This window comes from Poeciliopsis prolifica, unplaced genomic scaffold, assembly GCF_027474105.1.
Source record: "Poeciliopsis prolifica strain line A6 unplaced genomic scaffold, Auburn_PproV2 SCAFFOLD012, whole genome shotgun sequence".
NCBI classification, from domain to species: Eukaryota; Metazoa; Chordata; class Actinopteri; order Cyprinodontiformes; family Poeciliidae; genus Poeciliopsis; species Poeciliopsis prolifica.
The window spans coordinates 2404914-2427035 of record NW_026562387.1 but is presented as its reverse complement, the minus strand read 5'-3'; the positions used below and the strand labels follow the sequence as shown (position 1 = coordinate 2427035).

At 40.9% G+C, this 22122-nt stretch overlaps 1 protein-coding gene across 1 annotated transcript in view; it reads left to right on the top strand.

Annotated features, from left to right (window-relative positions):
- The first annotated feature begins 4326 nt into the window (after positions 1-4326).
- LOC129364965 (outer dynein arm-docking complex subunit 2-like) overlaps positions 4327-22122 on the top strand; it is a 31347-nt gene continuing 13551 nt past the window's right edge. The window contains 15 exon segments of the mRNA XM_055037924.1: positions 4327-4479; positions 4755-4974; positions 5514-5671; positions 5949-6108; positions 6301-6407; positions 6909-7045; positions 7498-7614; positions 10406-10590; positions 11110-11229; positions 13613-13766; positions 18002-18148; positions 18635-18844; positions 19649-19882; positions 20924-21034; positions 21164-21318. Of these exon segments, the coding sequence (XP_054893899.1) occupies positions 4763-4974; positions 5514-5671; positions 5949-6108; positions 6301-6407; positions 6909-7045; positions 7498-7614; positions 10406-10590; positions 11110-11229; positions 13613-13766; positions 18002-18148; positions 18635-18844; positions 19649-19882; positions 20924-21034; positions 21164-21318 (2207 nt within the window). The 5' untranslated portion in view covers positions 4327-4479; positions 4755-4762.

Below are 22122 nucleotides of genomic sequence, written 5' to 3'. Positions count from 1 at the left end.
TCACAAATCCAACCTGCTCCAGTAAATGTTTGAATAATTACATTGGAGCACATTGGCTATTATACAGTTGAATGCAGTTTACTATTTGCCAGTACATTTAGTTTTCTTGTAAAACACCCTTCCTGTGCAGCAGCTTGGTCGGCTCCAAGCACATCAAATGAACACGAGGTTTCAGATAGAATGGTCAGACAGAAATTTCTCCTTCTGTAAAACCAACATGGGTCAGCAGAGGACCATCAATGTTTCTCAGTCATGAATCTCTGCTCTTGCCGCCTGCTGAGGCTGATATTGCTGCATACCTGCAGCCTGCTGTGGCTGCATGTTAGTGCACAGTGTGGGATTAACTGAGGCTCTTAAAGGAAACGATAACTAAGGGTCAAACATGTGAGTTCTGCTGTGAAGAAAATGAACTACAGCTCAGCCGACATGTCCATGGCAATACCTGAAACAGGTAAAACCTGTTTGAACATTATTAAGGATCAAAGTTAAGACCTAATAGGTCCAAGATCATTTTGTTAAAACCAACAAAACAACAACTGTAATCAGAACAACAGAGCTGCACTCTGCTGGGCCCAGAATAAAAGAGGCGATGAACAACAGAGTTGTCTCCAGGCAGAATCTGCTCTCAACTGAATGAATCTGTTTGCAGGAAAGTCTCTTTTCCCTCTTCATGTCTTTCATAGTGATGTGTCATTATTTCCCAGCAGCAATATTCCTCTCCTGTCCTCTCCCTGATTGGTCAGGCAGCAGTAGCACTGGAGCTGCACCAACATAAAGGTCTCAGGCCGAAACTCCTAATGATGGGAGAAAAGGGAACCAGCTCGGACTCACCTCGGACTCTGACATGCTGTCTGTCCTCTTTGTCCTCTCATCAACTTCTCTTCCCACCTTTTCCATTTCCCATCTTCCAAGCAACATTCGTCTCCATGTCAGTCTTCTCTTTTCATCCACATGTTCTTCTCACCAGCAGGTCAAGATGGATCAGATACATCCTCACAGCAGCCTTCATGTGTTTCCTACAAGGTTTTATGGAAAGTGTTGTTGCCATGATTTTATTATCTTTCTTCTATTTTTACATAAATTGACAACCTGCACTGAAACCAGCCAATCAGAGCAGCTAACAATATTCCAGTTTATGATGATGTGATTTTCTCAAAGATGTTTTGTGGTCACATGTTCACATTAAGCTCAACGTTTTCTGAAAAAGGAGTCGAGTTCTGAGCAGAAGTAGAACCAGAAAACACATAAAAATGTTGAACTCCTGTATGCAGAGTTTGACTTTGGGTTTCTCCACAAGTTTTATGGCCATAAATCTCACAATGCTTCTATATTTGACAAAAGTCTGTCCCCTCCAAAGAAAACAGTGGCACCAAGGCCTCAACCCCTTGAAATACAAACGAACCACATTATTTCAAAGCCACAATTACAGGTTTGTGTGCATAAAACGTCCAAGCAGTGATATTGAAATCTTCTCAGAGGTATCAGGGTTTGTTTACTGAGACTCATTTAGATCAGAGCTAATTGGTTCTCATGCAGTCAACATTATGTCTCAGTTTTAAGTTGCATGCTGTCGTTTCCACTTGGGTTAAATCAACATAATTAGGGATTCAGGAAGTTTGATCATTAAAGGAAGTTTAGACACCAACTGTGTTTTCATTAAAAAAGAATTTTTAATGGAGCGTTTTTAAACGGTTTATTAAAAAATAAGTTTTTTTCCAAGATTGCTGTGTTTCTATTGAGCAAATTATTTTCAATAATTTGTTAAATATTGTGATTGATGGAAATGCAGCTACTGTTGCTGCAGATCAATATAAGAAGATCGAAGACATTTCTGTGTCCTTTCAGCCACAAACAGGTTTTATTTCATCTCACTGTCTGATGCATCTTTCTAATAATAACTCAGACATTCATCTACAATCATTAAATAATCTTTCTACTATTATTAGATTAAAAGGCTCTGAGCAGCTGGACTCTGACCACAACATGTGAGCCATAATGAAGAAAGTTACCGGTCAGATTTAAAGAATCTTTCAGCTCCACTTGACCAAGTTTAAAAGGTTTTAGAATTTTCCTGTTTGTCCTAAATCACAAAGGATTGTGGGAAAGGACAGGCTGGTTTCCCGGAGTATTTTACAACTTTGGGATTTGGTCACACATATCTAGCAGCTTCTTCCTCCAATGACCAGAGTCACCTTCACATTTCCTTGCTTTAACCACATGAGCCCCACTGATCTGGATTTAACAGAGAGCCTGGAAAACGAGCGAACTCCTCACAAAGAGAAGTGACTGAAAAATGACAACAGAGACCCGTTCTGACTCTCTCCAAACCAGGAACAGGAGCAGTAGTAGGAGTCTGAGCACCTTCTCATCACTCTTACTGCTCACACTCCTTCTGTGTGTGTTTCATTTGAGCTTTAATGGATTGTTGGACACACTGAACTGATGCAGGCTACAGTAGGTTTCTGTGTGTCATCCAGAAGTTTCCATGAAGCTTAATCAAGGCCTGAGCTCCTGCAGTGGAGAAACAGTATGGAGAGCAGCCTGTGTTTATTATGCTGTATTAAGTTTTAGTCACAGAACATCTAAGAGAGCAGGTGCTTCTAAACACGCTGCAGATCAGTTTTCCTTTGGAAAAGACCCACAGATCATTCCATTTAATCTCTGCTTTAACAAACAGCAATTAGGTCGGCTAAAGAGACCTGGGTTAGATATATAAAGACCCTCGTTTATCCTGCTTCTGCTTCCACATTTTCACCCAGTCTTCAATCCATCTTCTTTCTTTGTTTTTCCTGTTCAAAGCCAGTCAGGTGCTCACATTAAATCATGTACTAAGTTAACTCTCTAGTGTGTCTGAACTCTGTTGCTCACAGAACTCAACATTAGCTCCAGCAGCCAGTGGCACATTTTCAGAAACTCCTCCAAGTAAAATACCTGCAGAAGGAGGAAAGCTCATAAATTCACTTCTCTAACAACAACGGCATCAGAAATGATTTGTCTTGTTTCTGTAGAAGAGCTGCTGCCTCTCCTCCCCTCAGGGGGGAATTTCACTGATTGATTCACATTCTGACCCCATCAAGCTGATTCCTAAAAACTGTGGAGACAAAGACGCTCCAGCTGCTCTGACTTTGTTCTCAGCGATCTGAAAGACAGAGCTCACCTTCCTATTGGTTCAGCTGGAAGATAAAGAGCCAATCAGGTCAGCATCAGAGGAAATCATTGATTTTACTGATGATCAGAAAAACGTTCTCTGGGTCAGACGTCATGACTGTAGAGGATGGTTGACAACAAGAAGGTTGGGACAGTATGGAGACTGGAGATGTCTCCTTGTCTCTGTGGAAGATCAGTGTTTGGTTTCAGTGGTTTAATTACACAACACCATAGCATTGGTTCTTATCCTGCTCAAACTGGAGAACGTTGAGGAAAATCAGAGAACGCTGAGATGAAACACCTGAAGAAGAACTTGTACGTTCACCTTAAAGCAGGACCTTCCAGCCTGTGGTGAATAACTCTGAACTGAGTGAACCTTTGGGTCCAAACAGAGAGAGTGAACACAAACAGAATATTTTCAGTCCTCAGTGTTTGTCTGCAGTACCAAGCCAAACCAGGAGCAAGAGAGGAAACAGGCTCTCAAATATGAGCTGAGGTGGACGATCTTATTGAGATATTTACTTATTTTATTTTTTCACATGTCCTGTCATTGCATTCACAGGTCATGTTCCAGGGCAGTTTTGCTTTACATAAAAGGCATCCTAATGGCACACGATTGGTTTCATTAAATCAAAGGATTTGAGACAATATTGAACTTGACACTTTGAGAGTTTTTTGCTATCCTTTTACGTTTTAATGTTTCTGTTTGAAACTTTTTGAGTTAAATTTCTGGACACTGTAAGTTTCTTCACTACATAAAGAACCAAAAAAAAAAAAACAGACAGACCTGCAGCTCTAATATTATAGTTATATCTGCTGAGCTTGCTGCCCGATTTGGTGGTGAAATTAATATAGGCTAGAGTAAAGACCATAAACCAGAAGCACTTTAACCTACTGACACATTACCTAATGTATTCATTTCATGTAAAATGAAGTGATTCCCCTGCTTGAATTTGTTATTTTGAAATAATGTCATTTATTTGTATTTTTTTTCCTCTTCCATTTATTCCCTAAAATACCAGAATGTGCCGATAACTAAACATGTTTGTGTCTGATGGCATTTCAAGTTTCATTACGCCTAACTTGATTCATTTCAAACACCAGGAAGAGGAAGTTTGGCCCAGCTCGGCTTCCGTTTCTCTGGACTGTCTCATAGCAACAACAGAAGGGACGCCAGGACGTGGTTTCCGTGGTAACCGTTGGTTTCGGTCAACTGCTGAAGGGTCGACGCTTGTTTGTAGTTCGGTAATGGGACATTTTAAGTGACGCAGACACTTTTTTCAGGGGATATAAATACTTGTTAGCATTGTATTGTGTTCAGACTGCCTCCAGGTGAGTGTGTGAGTTTTGTCCTTCGACGGTAGTTGAGCTGCTTTATGTGTTGAAGGGGTGAACTTATTTTATTTAATGTTCAGTTGCTAAAGGTATGTTTGACATTATAAAAGACTCGCCAAACCAGAAGTAGCTCGTATTTATGTTCATGTCCTGCAGCTAAAGTTAAAGTCCTCAGAAAACAGTCTGTTTTTTGTACACCGACACTGAACTGAAGCGACGCTTGAGAATTTTTTTTTTTTTTTGCTCCGGTTTGTTCTGTTTCTGGACTTCAGGGGGCGCTATGGGGCTCATCCTGACCAGGGCGGCCCAGTGGACCAGCGCCTCCAAGCTGGAGTCCACTCCACTCAACGAGTTTCTGGTGACGCAAGTCCTGCACTGCGCGGAGAATTTTGTTTCCAGGCACCCGCAGGAGGCAGAGCATGTGTTTGAGGAGCCGCTTCAGTGGAACACCACTTTAAAGAAATCTGATTTCAAAGACGACTATATCATCAGGTTGGACTCATGATGAACTCTCACTATTATCTGCCATCACTCAGGCAGTCTCTCAGTGTCAACACAATCTCAGAAAGTTTCTTTCCCTGGGCTCTGCTGCAGCAATTCAGACTGTATCCGGATGAAGAACTTAGTTTTTGTTGCAATTAGTGTATTTTTCATCTTCAGTGAATCAGAGAAGGTTCCTTTTTTATGTAATCAGATGTTCTGGTCTGCATTTATTGTGTGATTGACACTAAATGTGCCCGGCTGGCAGTGGAGAAATGCTCCAACAGGTTTAAACATTCCTCCCAGGCTCTTACACACTGCTGACTTTTGGTTATTTCATGTCTTTTAGTAATGAATTAGGAGAAACAGCTTAGTGGACTTTTGTAGCCTGCGTGTCCAGTTAAATTCAGCCTGAACAAGTCAAGCTTTCATTTTTTACTCATTTCAATATTGCTTTGATGAAAAGCATTCTGTCTGCTGGATGAAATTTTGCCTGTTTTCTGCTAAATGGTAGGTGAACCATTTTTTCCTCTCTTTTTTTTTTATTGCAGTGCCATAGGTGTAAAGTCCCTTGAAAAAGACAGTGAGGGGACGCCACTGTTGCAGTTTTTTCCACCTTCTGTTTCTGTTCGTAGCTTCGGCCAGCTCTCTAAACTGCTGCAACTGGCAGATGACAGGAAGCGTCAAGAGACCCAAGCGTGTCTAGAAGGTAACTGTTTCCATCCAAAGCTGTCCAGCGTTCCTCCATCACCACCTGATCTCATTTCTCTGTGTTCCTGTTGATTCTCTGAAAGCATCCAGTTATGTTGCCTTTGGCAGGTTTTCATTGATGGCCTTTTACTTTAGCACTACAGACAGAGATGTAATATGGCCATTATTTGTCTGAGAAAAGAAGGTGGAACTGATTTATTGGGCTCTGGGGTTGAAATTGTGTAAAATAATTATTGTTCGTTTGATTCTGTAAATCTGATCTGTTCTGTCTCCAGAAAATAGAGACCTCATGGCTAGGATTGTGGGTCGGCGTCTCGTCGACACATCAGAGGAAGACCTCTCAGCTCTGGAATTAGATATCAGAATTAAGCTGTTTGTCCTGCTCAAACACATTGATGAAAAGATCCTCAACAAGTTTGTTGGAGAAATAGCAAAGTGAGTACCTCTCTCTCTCTCTACTTAGACATGTCTTCGCATTGCATCAGACCACGACTACTGTTCTCGTTCCAACTGATCAGCTGTGACCTGTGGTTCTGCCTGACAGAAACAGGCAGCATGATAAAAGATTGTGACTTGACTGAATCAGGATCTTTGATCTGTGTTTATTTTTCTACATTTTGACTCCAGACAAATTAAGGTTTTACCCACCGCAGTGGAGGAGGAAGTGGAGTTCTTGAACCAGCACTGCGTTGAAGGAGGGAAGATGCTGCTGAAGTCACTGAGATACACATCAGGTTGAAATCTTCTTCACATTTCACTGTTAACACGAATGCTGTCTTTTTCATGACAAAAATCTTAATATTGTGCAGCTGGAGCCAACATGGAGGTCATTCTATCTGACAGATTCTGGTTTACAGAGCCTTTAGTCTGCAGATGCTTGTTGTCTAACTGAAAACAAAGCATGAGGCAGAAACAGGTTTCCATGTCCGTCTGCTCTCCAGCAGCATCAATTGAAATTCTCTCCAAGCTGAGGTTGAAGCAGTGTAACTGTGGGGCCGAGGTTCTTAGTGGATGATTTACACTAGAAATGAAAGTGATTCATCAGACAGAGCTTCTCCCCTCAGAGCTTCTATTTTATCACCATCAGCTTCCCAAGCTTCTGTTTCCATCCTTGGTTTCCTTTGTCTTCCCATCATCCTCAGTTCCTTCATAGGAATTCTGCTGGGAGATTCCTGCAGGTTTTAAATGGCCCTGTATGCTCACATTTAGTGTGTTTTGGGGTTTTTTTCTTTCAGACTATGAGTTTCCAAACGGCTGTCGTGCTCCACCTTGGAGACAGCTGCTTGGTGAGATTTGTTACCTTGTTATTGAGCCATGTGACGCTGAGCCCCTGTACATCACCTGCAGCTCTGCTGGAGCCTTTTGTAATGCGGTAAGTAATACAGTGGTTTTGACTATAGCTGAAACTGTTTATCAAGTCAGGTTAATTAGTGTATCAATGTGCAGTTTTTCATTTAAATCATGAAATGTAATTAAAATTGGTCACGAAACACAATGTGTTGCACATTTCTTGATTGACATCAGAATTTTGAATCTGTCAGAAACTGAGATGATCACCAGATTATCCCCTTTTCTGTCTCATATCATCATTATCTGATTTTTACTGAATTGGAAACAAAAATCACATTTTTGAACTGGTTGCTTGCTGACGCATTTGTAGAAAAAGAAATGCTGTAATTTTCAGTTTGTGTGCATTGAATAAAAAAAGAAATGAAGTGTTTGACGTGCTGATAGGTAGAGACAGTTTTAAGCTCTAGCTCTTTGGTTGGCATAGCTGCTTTATTATGATTAATGATCATATTTTGCTTCATGTTTTCCCCACAGGGGGTGGACAAAGAAGAAGACGAGAGTCTCTATGAGAGACAAGGTGATTTTTGTGAAGACATAGCTTCACTTATAAGGAAAGTGTCTCCACATTTTGATCAGAACGTGAGAAAACAGGTACAGTGAAAAAGATGCTTCTAAGACCACACACCAACACGCCTTTTCTCAAACCTGTTTGGGGATGAATAATCCCTCTTAGTCCATGAAGAAGCTTGGACAAAGAGGTCTTCCTCTGTTCAGCCACAGCAGCAGAGTGGCTGAACAGAGTGAGGAGTGAGGAATCAGTCACTGCGCTGTTCTATGCCAGCAAGCTTCTGTGTGGCTGTCACCGGGTTGAAACATTTCTGATCTGCTTTCTTCCAAGTCGAGTCAAAACAGTAAAGGCTCGTTCAAGCCAATATACACACATAACGTAGAGGCACATTTTCCTCAATTCCAGACGCTAAAATATGTGTGTTTTATTCAGTAGTGCTATTTCCTACTGAAGTAATTTGACAGATGACCTCAATAATGGACTCCATCTGTTCTTTAAAAAAAAAAAAACCTCTATTAATCATTTAGAAATTTGATCTTAGGTTCTCTCCCTCACACTGTTGATGGAAAATGTGCCATCATCACAGGATCATCGGATGCTTGAAGTTTTCGTTCATGCTCTCCGCCTGATTTCTGAGGATCAGCTCTTGTTTTACACTGAAGGAAAAGTTTCTAAAGCTCATTTTTAGAAAAATCGTTTAATTCTTAATAAATGGAAATCATCACAACAGATATTTAATTTGATTTCTAAAAACTGGGTTGAATATAAGAGGGCAAAAAAATGAATGATATATGTCTTAAGCAACAAAACTACGTTTAGTTTGATTATTACTGCATCATGAGAATGAATATGTATCTACAGAGATGTTGAAGATCTGAAGCATTATAAAGAGATTAGGAAGATCTTTTAGAGATCCTGTTTGTAGGTCTTTAATTTTTTCTTTTCAATCTTTGAACCCATCCAGTTTTTGCAGACAGTTGTTGGTTAAAACCTTCACACTTACCTATGAATCATCTAGAACATATAGAGTACTATAAATGAGAACTTCACAGGCAGGTTTCTAAGACAGGATGTTTTTATTTGCTCATGTATTAGGTTGGAAATGAGTCAAAGAGCAGACCACTCCCTGGAAGGCAACCTAGAAAGACGACTTTAAAAGACGAAAGTCTGACTGTTTTGAGTAGAAAGGAGAAGATAAAGAACTGAGGCGTTCCTGAAGGCTGAGACACGTGCCTATAGTCACCTGTTGGTTCTCAGTTCATTTCCTTCAGCTGTTGACAGACCTGGAGGTGCCATCATACGTAGTTGTGGGGTTAGTAGAAACTTCAGTAAACCAACGAGCAGTGCCAGAGTGAGCCACGATTACAAAAGACAGTTAGGCTTTAATGTTTTATGAGTTCTGTGTGGAGGGTGATGCCTAAAGCCTGAAGAGGATAAAAATGATGGAGAGCTGCAGTAAAACTAACTGTGAAGGAGTCTGCGGTGGAACAAATCATTGTCTGGATCTGTTCCCCTTAGATTCCTTCATTGCTTTGATCCATACAGCTCACTGCCATGTCAGTTTAGGTTTTTATCTCTGCAGGATATTTCAAAGCAGTTGTTTGCTGATGATTCTAGTAAATGGAACGACAAGCATCATATCTGGGAGACATTTAAGAATCACAGTCATTCTTATGGACAGGCTCTCTTCAGGTCCAATTGAGGAAACTAAGTTGCATCATTGCAGCTCCCCTCCCCTGATGGCAAAGCAGAAGCTCAAACCCACAAGAAGCAGCCAGAGACACCAGCAGCTGATCTCCAAACATGTCTGCTTGTTGAAGTTGAACCAGCAGTGCTGGACCAGAGGATCCCAGAGGGGACGTTAGGACACCTACTAATAAATAGGTTTCAGTGCTCAGAACTCTCCGACATCATTCTCACTTACAGCGTTTTAAAAGCATCTGGAACAGAGTTTGATTTTATTCTAGGGAGTGTTCCCTTCAGCAAACACATGGCTCTTGTCCATTTCACATATAAGAGAATTACAGAATTTTGGTTAGCCTAATAAAGTCTGCCTGTTAGTCTGTGGTTGGGTGAATTGACTTGTATGTTTCCAGTAGCGAGTCACTTTGTGTTTAATGAGACGATGGGCCGCGCTTGGATCCAGCTGATGGTGAACCCAACCTGCAGATGAACACGTTCATTCCCTTCCCTGCCCTTAACAATGTGCAGCTCCTGATAGCCAATCAGAGTCTGAGCTGTTCCTGCAGAAGCAGGTGTCAGTGATTAAACTTTGACCTTCATTCAGGCACGTTGGCATTTTTCTACAGGCTGTACAGTTTGCTGTAGAGCTTCAAATCTCCAGAACCAGTCAGATGTGAAGAACAGCAGTTCAGTTCAGACTGAGCTGGGAGCCTTTAGTTGGATTCTGAGGAATGGGAGACGTTTGATGTCATTGAGATGATTAAAGAGGGATTTGTGCCTTGGAAAGCTTTGGGATCGTGTTCTTTTGTTCCAGTTGCTCAGTAAAGACCCAGTCCTGATGCAGGCCTGCAGATTGTTCACAAGGGATTTTATGGGAGTTCAGGTTTCTCGTTTGCCTCTAATAACTGCTGTGTTGTTTTCATTTCACTCTTCTTGGACTGACATGACAACACTTTGTTCGACATTAATATCCTTTTAATCCAATAATGAAACATAATTAAACTCTGATGTTTGTTGGGACAATATTCAGAACACATCTTCACAAGTAGCAGGAATCAAACTGACCATTTGGGTTTAATAAGTAACATTTGCAGAGTTTTACAGATTTGTTCCATCAAGATTTATTATATTTGACATAATTGAATCTTTGTTCTCTATTTTTAACCTCTGCTTTTTTTCTGTCACCATCAGTATTTTGTGGAACAGAAACCTCGTAAGAGTATTCACGTTGCACACCTGGCTTATGAAATAGAACTAGCCCAACCCAAGACGGCTGAAGAAAAAGAGTGGGAGAAAGTACAAGAATCTCTGTACGGCAGGAAGAAACGTGAACCATGTCATAGATGGAGGAATCTTGGTGTGCTGAACAAAAATGGGTAAGTGAGAAGTGATGTAAGAAAAGTGGCTTTAAATCTGATCAGACTGCCATGAAGAGAGTGAGGCAGTGATCCCTCTGTCAGTGCAGAGGAGCTTTGGAGCAGAAGGATGCAGAGCTCTCTCCACATCTGCTCAGCATGCCTGCCAGCAGTCACACTTTATGAAGAGATGATTGGATGCTTTATGAATATCAGTGGTAATATTCCTGATGGCTCAGTGATCAGAGTTAATAAAGTCTTCAGAGTGTGGAACCCCTGTCTGCCCAATTACAGACCCCAAACCAGGAGAAGTTGTGAAAAAAAACAAAAAACCCAGCGATTACATCTGGTCTCTGACTGATAAATAGATCTAGAAAGAGCTGAGCTGTTGCAGCTGGAGCTTTTGATAAGTGGACACACTGGAGGAGAAACTGGCTCAAGTTGAAACTAAAAAGTACCAGCCTTGTCTCAGATTGTTAAATAATGATGATGATAAAAAATAGAAGCAGTCATAATGACTCTTGTTTGAAATTATTACAGTTTAGCAGACGAAGAGGAGCTCATGATGAGTGCTGAAGAGAAGAAAAAACTGGGATCCAAAAGGAAGAAAAGTGGACTCACAGCAGCATCTTCAATTGGACTTACAGCTTCCCAGAGAAGGTAAGTATTAGGTTATCATTTGCCTGTCTTAGTCTAGAAAGGAAAGTTTTAGCTGCACAAGTGGAAATGTTCCCACTTTACAGCATCACAGAAGAATGCTTTGTTAAATGAAAGCAGCAAAGACGCTGGAACGTGTAATTCCAACTATTGCAAATGTTTACATGGCAACTGCAGCATAAGTGGTGATAGAAATAAATCCACAATAATTAAATAAGAGATGGTCAGAAACGCTGGAGGAAACCACAGCTCCCTCTGTTTTGATCTGTTTTAACATAATATACTGAGGTTCTTAAAATGCAAATGGAGAATACAGAGCTGTTCACACCTTTTACTTTTTCCTGATGAAATAAAACACCTGAAGTGTTTATTCACCTTTCTAATATTGATCTGTCAAATGTAGAAGAATAGGTTCTTGGGTTTTTTTCTGTACCAAAATCACCAACATCGACTCCACTTTGCATTCTTATCGACTCTCTCAGCTGACTGACACCCTATAGTTGGAGACCGCTCCTCTGCTGGTGCATCCTCCTGCCTCCTGGATCAAGTTCGAGGCATTCCTTAGAACAGGGGCGCCCAAAATGGGTCCAGGAGGGCCGGCATCCTGCATGTTTTAGTTCTCTCCCTGGTTTAACACAACTGGATCCAATGATGGCTTGTTAGAAGGCCTAAGAAGAACACTGACATGTTGAGAAGGTTGTTGGTACCACCTGGGAGGGAACTGAAACATGCCGGATGCCGGCCCTCGGGGACCCACTTTGGGCACCCCTGCCTTAGAATGATGACAGTAGCTCTGAACAGCAGACCCTCTATCTGATGCAGCCTGTCCACTGTCAGATACTGTCAGACCTGCAGAAACCAATAAGCCCCCAAAACTTGGACTATTGTGAAGCACGCCAAAACAACAGCAAGAACATAAGACACCAAATATAGCCCTCCAGATTCTATTTATAGACGCGCGCTCAGGTGGGCTATGTGTCACTTGCTCACCTTTGTTTACATTAAATCTCCACATGCGTGGAGTGGGAGGAGACATATCCACTCTGTCTTCTACCACTGGCAAACAGGAAAGAATCACACAAAGATTCATTTGCATTTTCAGTCAGAAAATATGACAGCATCACTACTCTCTTCACTTGCTCCCTGTTTTTGCACAGATTCAATACAAGAGCATTCACAGGATCGTACCTCGCTTCCTCGAAGTACTGTCCATGCGCAACACAGGAGTGTCTCTAAACCCCACAAACGAAGTTAACCGGGCATTTATCTCAGTTTGTCTTTGCTTGTGGAGTGAGCTTCCATGGTGCCACAGACCACAATGTATTTCTCAAAACATTCCTGTTTTAAGATCTTATGATTTATATTTTAAATGAGTTCTTATTATGTTTTACAGTGGTTAATACTTTTGTTTTAATTTTCTAGCATTTTGAGACGTACATGTAACATGTGCTATAAAACCAGTTTTATTTTTATTAAGAATTGTAAAAAAGGCAGAGTAGCTCCAAAGTGGCATCTCTCTTAGGAGATACCGGTCATGTAGTCCTACTGGTACCTACCTTTTAACTGTGAAGATGAAATATTGAACAGTTCAACTCTAAAAATAATAAACCTGATATGAGTTGACCTTTTAAATATTTCATATTGTTCTGACGTTGCAGACTTTGTGGTATTTCGCGCATCAGATTTGGATGCTGGCATAAGGAACTGAATGTTGTCGCATCTGTGATTCCTTGCTACTACTAGTACTAGTGGAATCAACTAAGTGGATTTAAACCACCATCTCTTTCGTCATTAGCCATCATTCTCTGTCCAGTCGGTGAAGACTCCAGGGTCAGTCCACTCTTCATCTCCCACCAGGACACCACAGTTCTGGCCGCGTTGGAGAAGCTTCATTGAGCGTTCATCTGCCGCATCCTGAAAACCACTCAGATGAGCTTCCTCTCTCTGATAATCTTCTCCCTGCAAATGCTATCTGGCTGTTTATGGGAACCACCTCTCATTTGAACCGGGAGCAGATTTCATTGGCCCACAATGCCCAGTATTCCTGATCTAACCAGCTCTGCAGTTTTAAAGAAACATCTGCAGTTGTTGTTGCATGAATGGCTCAACGAGTCTTCGCTCTTTGTGTGATGACAGCTCCTATCCTCTTGTGACATTATTCTGATGTTTTTTCCCGCTGCTCAGATCTTGTGCAAGTTCTAATTTGAACCTGAAATATGAATATAGTTGATGGGTGCTCTAGAGTAGGATGGCCAAGCTGTTTATCCATTTAAACTCCCAGAATGAATCATGATGTTACAGCTCATCCCTTTGAATGAAATGTATCCTCTCTCATACTCCTCCAGATGTGGTTATCTACAGTCACAGATGTGCTGTTTGTGTTCAGGAAAAGCATAACAGCATCCTTCCCAGATGACCATTTCAGCGGGAGCTCCAGTGAAAGTGAGGAGGAAGAGGAGCAGACAGAGCGACGTCCTGATACCAACACTGAACTGCAGTCTGAGTACTGGCAGGTCCAGAAACTCGTCAAGTACCTCAAGGTTTGAGAACATCGCCCAGAACACTGTTGTTTCCTTCCGCAGATAGAATTCATCCCAATATAGTGAGAGTTTTTCTAGCTCAGGCAAAGCAGGCCATAGCTGACAGGAGGCAGTAAAATCAGGGCTCTTTTTCTGTCCATCTGCCTCCCAATCAAAACTGTTCCCAAAGCCTGCATTCCTATAAGACCATGCCACCTGTTTAGATCCAGACTCGTGATCTGAGTCCGTGACTGAAGGATGTCAGAGGAAACCAATGTCAACTGTTCCTATTTAAAGCTCTGCTTTGGATGGGATGTTTCCTGAAGTGTTTGATTGGATTCTTGTTCTGACACAAACCTGTTTGGTTTGCATATCAGAGCCAAGGTTCAGGAGGCAATAATGAAAGACAGCTGTATCCCTGTTAGCCCAAACCACAGAGAAGTAAATCTATGATAGCTTTGACAGGACATATGGGGAATATTAATTTGGATGCAGCAGCACCCCAGACTGACTGGGAATACCTAAAAAATCCTTCCTCCTTTTTCTGATCCCTTTTCTGTGTTATCTAGACGGGATCACTCAGACAAATTATATTAGGAATAACTTTCACACTTCATTCTTCAGCAATAAAAATAAGTTCATAGCTTAATACTGAAGTGCTTGATGTTCAGGAAACAATTTTGTGGTGTCCTGTTGGAACTGATTATTTTTCTGACTTCCAGAGCTTGTTGTTAAATGAGATCCTGCTCACTCCAGGAAAGAAATGTTTTGTGGAAAACTCTCCAGTCAAGAGGAATTATGTGAGGGAATTTTTAGCTGAAGAAAATAGAAAATAATTGGGAGGAAATTCCACATCTTAAAGAAGGAATTCACTATTTCCAACAAAGGAACAAAGGAATGTAAATGATATGAAAGAGGCAACATTCAGATAAAATCGACACACTTTTCAGTGTATTTAAAGTTTAACATCAGGATTGTGCTGATGGCTTTAGAGTTTTGTGTTTTCCTGCAGCAGAAAGATGCATGTAACTCTAAACAGCATGTCCCTGCTCTCTTTCTGTCTGGAAACCCCACAGTGTAGTTATTTATGACCTTTTGATCTGCAGTCATTTCATAATATCACCATAAAAAGAAAAAAACAAATAAGAAATATTTGCTTTTATTTTAGGAGCAGATCTTTTCCCTCTCACACCACAGACTGCTGCTTGTTGTTTTGAAAGTGAAACACTTTCACACAGCGACACAAGCTTGATCTGTTTGAATTTTTTAATGATGTTTATGAGGGAATATTTGCTCAGGAGTCTGAAGTGTTTGTTTTTCTACCTGGACGGCTACAGACCTGTTCCTCTATGAGGCTCATGTTGATTCTCACAACATCCAGAATGCAAACTGAAGTCAGTTTCTGACAAACATGAATTAAGCTGTTTGTGTCACATAATTCTCATTTCCCTCTCCAGTTTCTAATGCATCAATATTAAAGTTTGAGCTTAGGGCTTACCCTAACCCTCATCCCTGTCATAAACAGATTATTTAACAGGAAAGAAGCGGCAGGTTGAAATACTGCAACTGACTTTAATAGACTTTAAAATGCTGTTGTTAGTTTACAAAATCACTGAATACACAATACACTGAAGATGTGCTGTTGTTGTATCAACCTTCCAGACCTCTCAGGTCTTCTGGTTCTGGTCTGCTCTGCATCCCCAGAACCAGAACCAAATGAAGTGAAGCAGCATTCAGCATCTATGCACCACAAATTTGGAACAAACTTCCAGAAAACTGTAAAAAAGCTGAAACACTGACTTCCTTTAAATCTTGACTAAAAACCCACCTATTTAGAATTGTATTGGAAACGTAATCAATTATCAATTAAATGATGGAACATGACTGAATGTCATGTTTTGATTGTTAATTCTATGTTGCATGACTTTGTGTTTTTGTGTTTATGATGTGAAGCACTTTGAAATATCTTGCTGCTGAAATGTGCTACACAAATAAAATTTGGTTGATTTTAAAGGTTCAATCTAATGACTGCAGAAAGAAACAGAGCTGATAAAACTAGAGATATTTTTGGAAGATGATGTTAAACTTGTTTCAATATCCACTGAGATTTTCATTAAACTAATGAATTTAACAGCTTGATTGATGCAAGCTGTGTCCTCATTAACGTTTCCTCCCTCTGCTGGCCACAAGCAGAACTGCTGCATTGTTCTTCATAGATCCATGAGTGATTGCTGCAATAACACTGATCCATAAAGCAGTCAGTAGCAGCAGTTTTTTCTCACCAGAAGCTAATTTCTGTCTCATTATGTTGTCCTCTAACATCTGATGTTTTTTTTTCTAATAATTATTTATTCTCACAAGTTTAATGATGGCATCACTTTCTTCTTGTGAACAAAGCATTTCTCAACTCAAAGACCTGACGAGAACTTTATTCAATAAGGGATTAACTCCTTTAATGACACTGATAAATATTAAGTGATTCAACTTTATTTTACTGGACATCCAATAATCAATCATTCTGTTCAGTTCTACCACCATCCTTCCTATGAGCATCCAGAGACTGGATAGTTCTTGTTACTGGGTGATCTTCACTCTGAACCTGCAGTTTGAACACTGATCTGTCCTCATTAGTTCAAACTCTGCCAGGTTTCCTCTCTGACATTAAGATCTACCAAGTTCTGTCAGCCACCTGCATACACTACAGATCAGAGCACCACACTTAACACAGATATTCACTCCTTCTAGCAACATGTCCAGGTCACATGCAGAAAGTGTTGCATAAAGGGTCAGCAGGCCCTCTCTGGCATTGCTGCTCACCTCAATCCTGCTCCACATCCTTAGTGCTGTGATTTATTGGCCTTGAGCTGCAGCAGGTCAGACTGTGTCTGCAGAATCCCAGCTGCCGTTCCAGAGGAACCCGATTACAAGGAGGCCTTCATTCAGCCACGTGGAGGCTTCTGCTGTTAGCAGCTCAGGCAGAGAAACCTGCAGGGAGAGAAGCAGCAACATGTGGAAGGAATCTGCCTGAAAACTCATCAAGTTCATGAAAGAAACTTTTGGTGCTGCTTTTATCCTTCAGACTAGTTCAACCCTTTTTAACTACAAAGTTTCATCAAACAAGAAGATGAAACTTTCCTATCAACTGTTCCATAATAGCTAGAAGAGCTTAAGAATCACTAATTTATGCACCTGATGCCACTGTGGTGTTGACCTCTAAGAATTAGTGGAGTAAGTTTACATTGATTTGAATAATTTCTTCGAAGGTTGAATAGTTGTTGGATGTTTTTGTCTCGGAGCATCTGCTGTGATCCTGCTGAAGGAAAGTCAGAAATCCTTCATCATGAGAGACTTCAGATGGTGTCGATGTTTTAAAGAATGTCGACAATCCTTCCAGACCAGAGCATCTGAAAATGAAAACATATGATCTGTTTTCTGATTTCCCAGCTATCGCTCCTGAACATCACATTTTTTCTTGTTTTTACAAGGAATGAAGCTGGCTCAGCAAATTCTTTGAAGAGTTAGAATGGAGGAGGCAAAGGAAGCAGTAGATCCACTGCTGTTAATGGGCAAATGGTTCACATTTAGGTTTTAGCTTCATGATATGGAGAACACATGTTCCTGTTGTCTTGCAGTGTCAGAGAACTGCTCTGTGAAGATCATCTGATCACACAACTGAGATTGTGGATATAGGTCCCCACTAATTAGCCTGTTTCAACTTCTACTTTAGATTTAAGTTAAGTGTGTTTTTTCCACACCTCTGTGTTTGTTCATTGGTACTTATGATAGAACACAGCAGAGGTACAACAATCAATCAGTGAATTAGATTTTATAATCCTGGAAATGTTTTTCAGTAGATGGGCTGAACTTGTAGCTCTGGCAGTTCAGGTCTGAGTCCAACACCCAGCATTCAGGCCTGATCACTAGTTTCTGACTGAAGCTGTGTGCTGACTCTATATCATTCCTCCCTAGGTCTGAAGATAACTTCAAGACAACAAGCAATTAAACACAATATTCAACGTAGTCTGAGGTTCTGGTCGAGGAGCTTCAGTCTCTGCAGAATAAATGTTTCCCTCAGTGGTTAGCACCACTGAGCTATGTACCAGCCTGCAGTAGCAACCAAATACATCCAGTCAAAGTGAATCAGAGAGAAACTGATTCTCTCTGATTCATTATACTATAAGCACTGCATCAATCCCTTTAGCCTTGAATGTTCACTTTAATTTTTCTTTCTTCCTGTTCGACAAACGTCTTTTTAGGCAGCGGACCAGACAGCTACTGTGCTTGTTCTCTGCGCCATGATGGATATTGATCTATCGAAGGAGATCATCCAACTGGCTATCCTGGACTTAGGTGGGCTGGAGCTTCTCCTAAACTTGCTGGATACTACAGACATCAGAAGCAAAGTGAGTAGCTTTACGTAAGCTGGACCTGGATGGATTGCAGTCAGTATGGGTTTTAATTAGTGTTACAGGAGTGTTGGTATAGGCTGTTAAAGACACAGGCGGCAGTTATTCACCTTTATGACCAGAGCAGACTCTTCAAGAACTAAATGATAATCCTTGCGCCTGTGTAGGTCAAATGTTAATCACAACAAAGTCACCGGTGATCTGCCGGTGATCCATGTGAGTCTATGAAGACACATGACACTCGGCGCTCAATCCCTCATTTTTCTCGTGAGACGCAGTAATTTCCAGGGACCAAGGACTCAACCTGCACATGTGCATGACTGATCATTCAGTGCAGAGCTGCTTTTATTCAGACTTTTTGACTACTTTTATTGGAAATACACCTGAGTGCTTGACTTCTACATAGTCCTGTAAAGTTACAGTTATTGTAAATTAATAGTTCTTACTTTTTTTCCCCACACATTGCTTTTGTCATTTGATCAGATTGGATCTTTAAAAATCCTGGTAAAGATCAGCCAGAACGTTATCATCCGACAGACCATTGTAAACATGAGAGGCCTGCAGAGGATGGTGAACAATCTGGACTTACCAGTGAAGGAGCTGCAGGCCTTGGCTTCTGAGACCATTGCACATGTGGCTACGTTCAGAAGAGCAAGAAGAATAGTGAGGGTACATGGAGGAATCCAGAAACTGGTGAGTCTCAGCTTGGAATGATGGATGTTTGCTTCTTTTTGGGAGCTCCCATTCGGGCCTCAACTGCTTCTATGAGACGGTCCAAGCTCTTAAATAAAACACCCAGCTCTTTTGTGTCAATGAATTAATGTTTTTAGAACCGTTTCCAAAACCTCCAACCATCAGAGAGTTGAGCCTGTCAACTGTAACCTATGCTTAGTTTCAGCACGTTAGGCCGAAGCTAAGCTGGATGATTTTCCAGCTATACGTGCTGTGCAATGGCTGCTGGACAAGACAAGTGTTTTGCTGTTGACTTGCTATTCAGAAAAAGAAAAAAAAACACTTGTTGCATTCTTGTTGGTTGTGCAAGAGGCTTCACTTCCTCTACTTTTCAATTATGTGTGTTTGTATAATTATGCATTTGTTTGCAGGCCTTTTCACTTGGGAGTGTAAACGTTGAGTTAGGGGAGCATAGCAGCTTATTTGGATTTAAAGTGACAAGGGGCTCCAAAATAGCTCATTCTGAAAGAAGTTCAAAGTAGGTAGAACTGAGCAGACTGAAATCTCATTATATGAGAATGATTTTGTGTTTGGAATAGCCCACAGACCTACCTTTTTCTCTCCTGCATCTCTTCTGCTTTCATCCTTGCACAGCCAGTGGTAATAAGAGTTTTAATTACACCTTTAATCATGGCTAACTACTTATTCTTCCCATTCAAAACCCTCCATTGTCACCTCAAAGTAGGAAGCAAACCTCATGAAGTTTCTGGAATCATGTCAGCTTCACTGAGTTGTTTAAAAGTTTGGGATCCTCTTTCTGACCAGGTGAAGCTGCTGGAATGCTTCCCTGACTCGGCCAAACCGGGAGAAGCCATAGAGAAGGATTTGGAGGTGGCCCGCTGTGGAGCCTTGGCTCTGTGGAGCCTCAGCAAAAGTAGCAAGAACAAGGAGGCCATTCGTAGAGCTGGGGGGATCCCTCTGCTGGGACTCCTGCTCAGGTCTCCATATGAGAACATGGTGATCCCTGTTGTGGGAACCCTGCAGGAATGTGCCTCACAGGTGAGGAGAGCCTCTGTATCCAGTAATGTTGTTATTTTGCTTTAAGACATGTCAATCTGTTTCTGTGAAACAGTCATGACTGTTAATCATCACTGAGATTCAGGTTTTTTTTTCTATTTTTGACTAATTCAATTTAAACTAGTGATGCTTCCTACAAACTTTTACTAATTTAATTTTGTCATTAAATATTTATTGCGATTGTAAAACATCTGTGGTACTTTCTTTTTTCTTATTTTTTTTCCTGCTTTGCGATAGAAAAACTTTGGAGCGTTAGTAGTTCTAAGACTCAAATGGAAACTGGACAACAGGAAAATCATGGTGTTACAAAATCTAAAAATAGAGTTGACAAAATGACAAATATCAAGGCTGGAAACAGGTGTGACAAAGAAGACAAAGCTACAGCTTAATCTGCCAGTAGCTTTGTAAGAAACTGGCAGACTTACAAAGCTTAGGAGGTGATTAGTGGAACCAGGTACCAGGAGCTGAGGAAAAAAATGTTTGCACAATGAACGTCCAATGTGGAAGTTATTTGACATTTTAATGACGAAAATCTACAACATTTAAAACTTTCTTTTAGTGTAAACTTTAAAAACAGGACATTCTGACTCCTTAGATGAAATGTTTCTCCCTGTGTGCTGGAGACGTTCAGTTCAGCAGTCAGTCTCTGGCTGCAGTTTGGATCAAGGATGACATTTAAAGCTATTGGTTAAATCGTCAGTTTTAAATGGTGGAGGACTTTGTCAGCTTCAAGGTGAGCACACAGTGTCCAGCAGGCAGCTTGAAAGGTCAAGAAACGACAGAGCGTTCACAGTGACGTTTAAATGATGAACGTGTTTGATGTTTGCTTCAGATTCGATGACATTTCAACTGACAATTATTATTAAGAAGTAAAGAAAAAGTAGATCAAGATAAATTTTTATTTAAAATTTTTATTTAAAAAAATTAAAGACTTTTGATGATGTTTAAGCATGTATAGGAAACAATGTATTTGAATATTTATGCATGCTTGTGTCGTTTTGTTGTGTTTTTCTGTTCCTACAGAAAAGCTACAGGGTTGCTATTGAAAGTGAAGGGATGGTGAAGGACTTGGTGAAAAACTTGAGCAGTGACAATGAGGAGCTCCAGATGCTTTGTGCCAGTGCAATCTTTAAGGTACTTGGGTTTCTGTCTTGAATTACTTTATTTGGACAGAAGCCCTTCATTGAAACAAACACCTGATCTCTGTGCTTCTGAATAGAGCCAGACTGCACATCTCTCTCAGATCTCTTGTTTGTTTCACAGTGTGCAGAGGACAAACTGACCCGGGATCTGGTCCGGAACCACCACGGCCTGCAGCCTCTGGTGTCGCTGCTCTCTAAAGCAGAGAACAAACAGCTGCTGGCTGCTGCCACCGGGGCCATTTGGAAGTGTTCAATCAGCATGGAGAACGTAGCTATGTATGCACACATCTTTACTATTTATTGTCCCACCTGGAGTCATGTGAAAGCATCATGTTAGACATAAAGAACACATGTCCTCTGCCTTTGTTTTTGTGATTTTTTTTGGGGGGATAACAGATCAAAATGACTTCAGCAAATTTCTACCTGCTCACTGGAACAGCGTTTCATACAGTTCTGTGTGAAAGAGGTTTAATAAGAATTAGACATTTTATCCCCATGTGCCAATAAACTTTGGAGCCTGTGCTTGCTGAGCTGATGTGCTTCACAACAGTTCCTCAGTGTGTAAAGAATTAACACAATGGATCCAGAACAGGAGATTTAGCCTGCTGGAGCTCTGTGCCATCAGTAAATATGTGAGTTTTATATGCAGCCGTTATTTAGTCACGACTCACTGTGTCATTGTTTCCACTCTCCTCTGTCAGATCCTTTCTCGGTTTATGCAGTGAAAGAGAATATTGGTGTAAAATGTTCAGACTTTGTTCAGATTGTATCAGCTCTGATCTTTGATGTGTTTACTTTTAGATTTCAGTCTTTCCTCTGTTAACAATGAATCAGGCAGATGTGCGGACTTTACAGGCCTCAGTCATGTCATTTAAGGCCCATCAGAACTCCACCCATCGGGATCACAGTGAAATCAGCCTGGAGACATTTTTAATGTTAGAGAGCTGATGGGACCTTTATTCATTAGTCATGTAAGGCTAGATTTATTGAAGTGTCATTTAGGATGGTTGGAATAGTTCCTGACTCAGACTTAAGTGTCAAATGAGTTTTAAGTCAGTATTTTTCCCTCTAAAATAAACA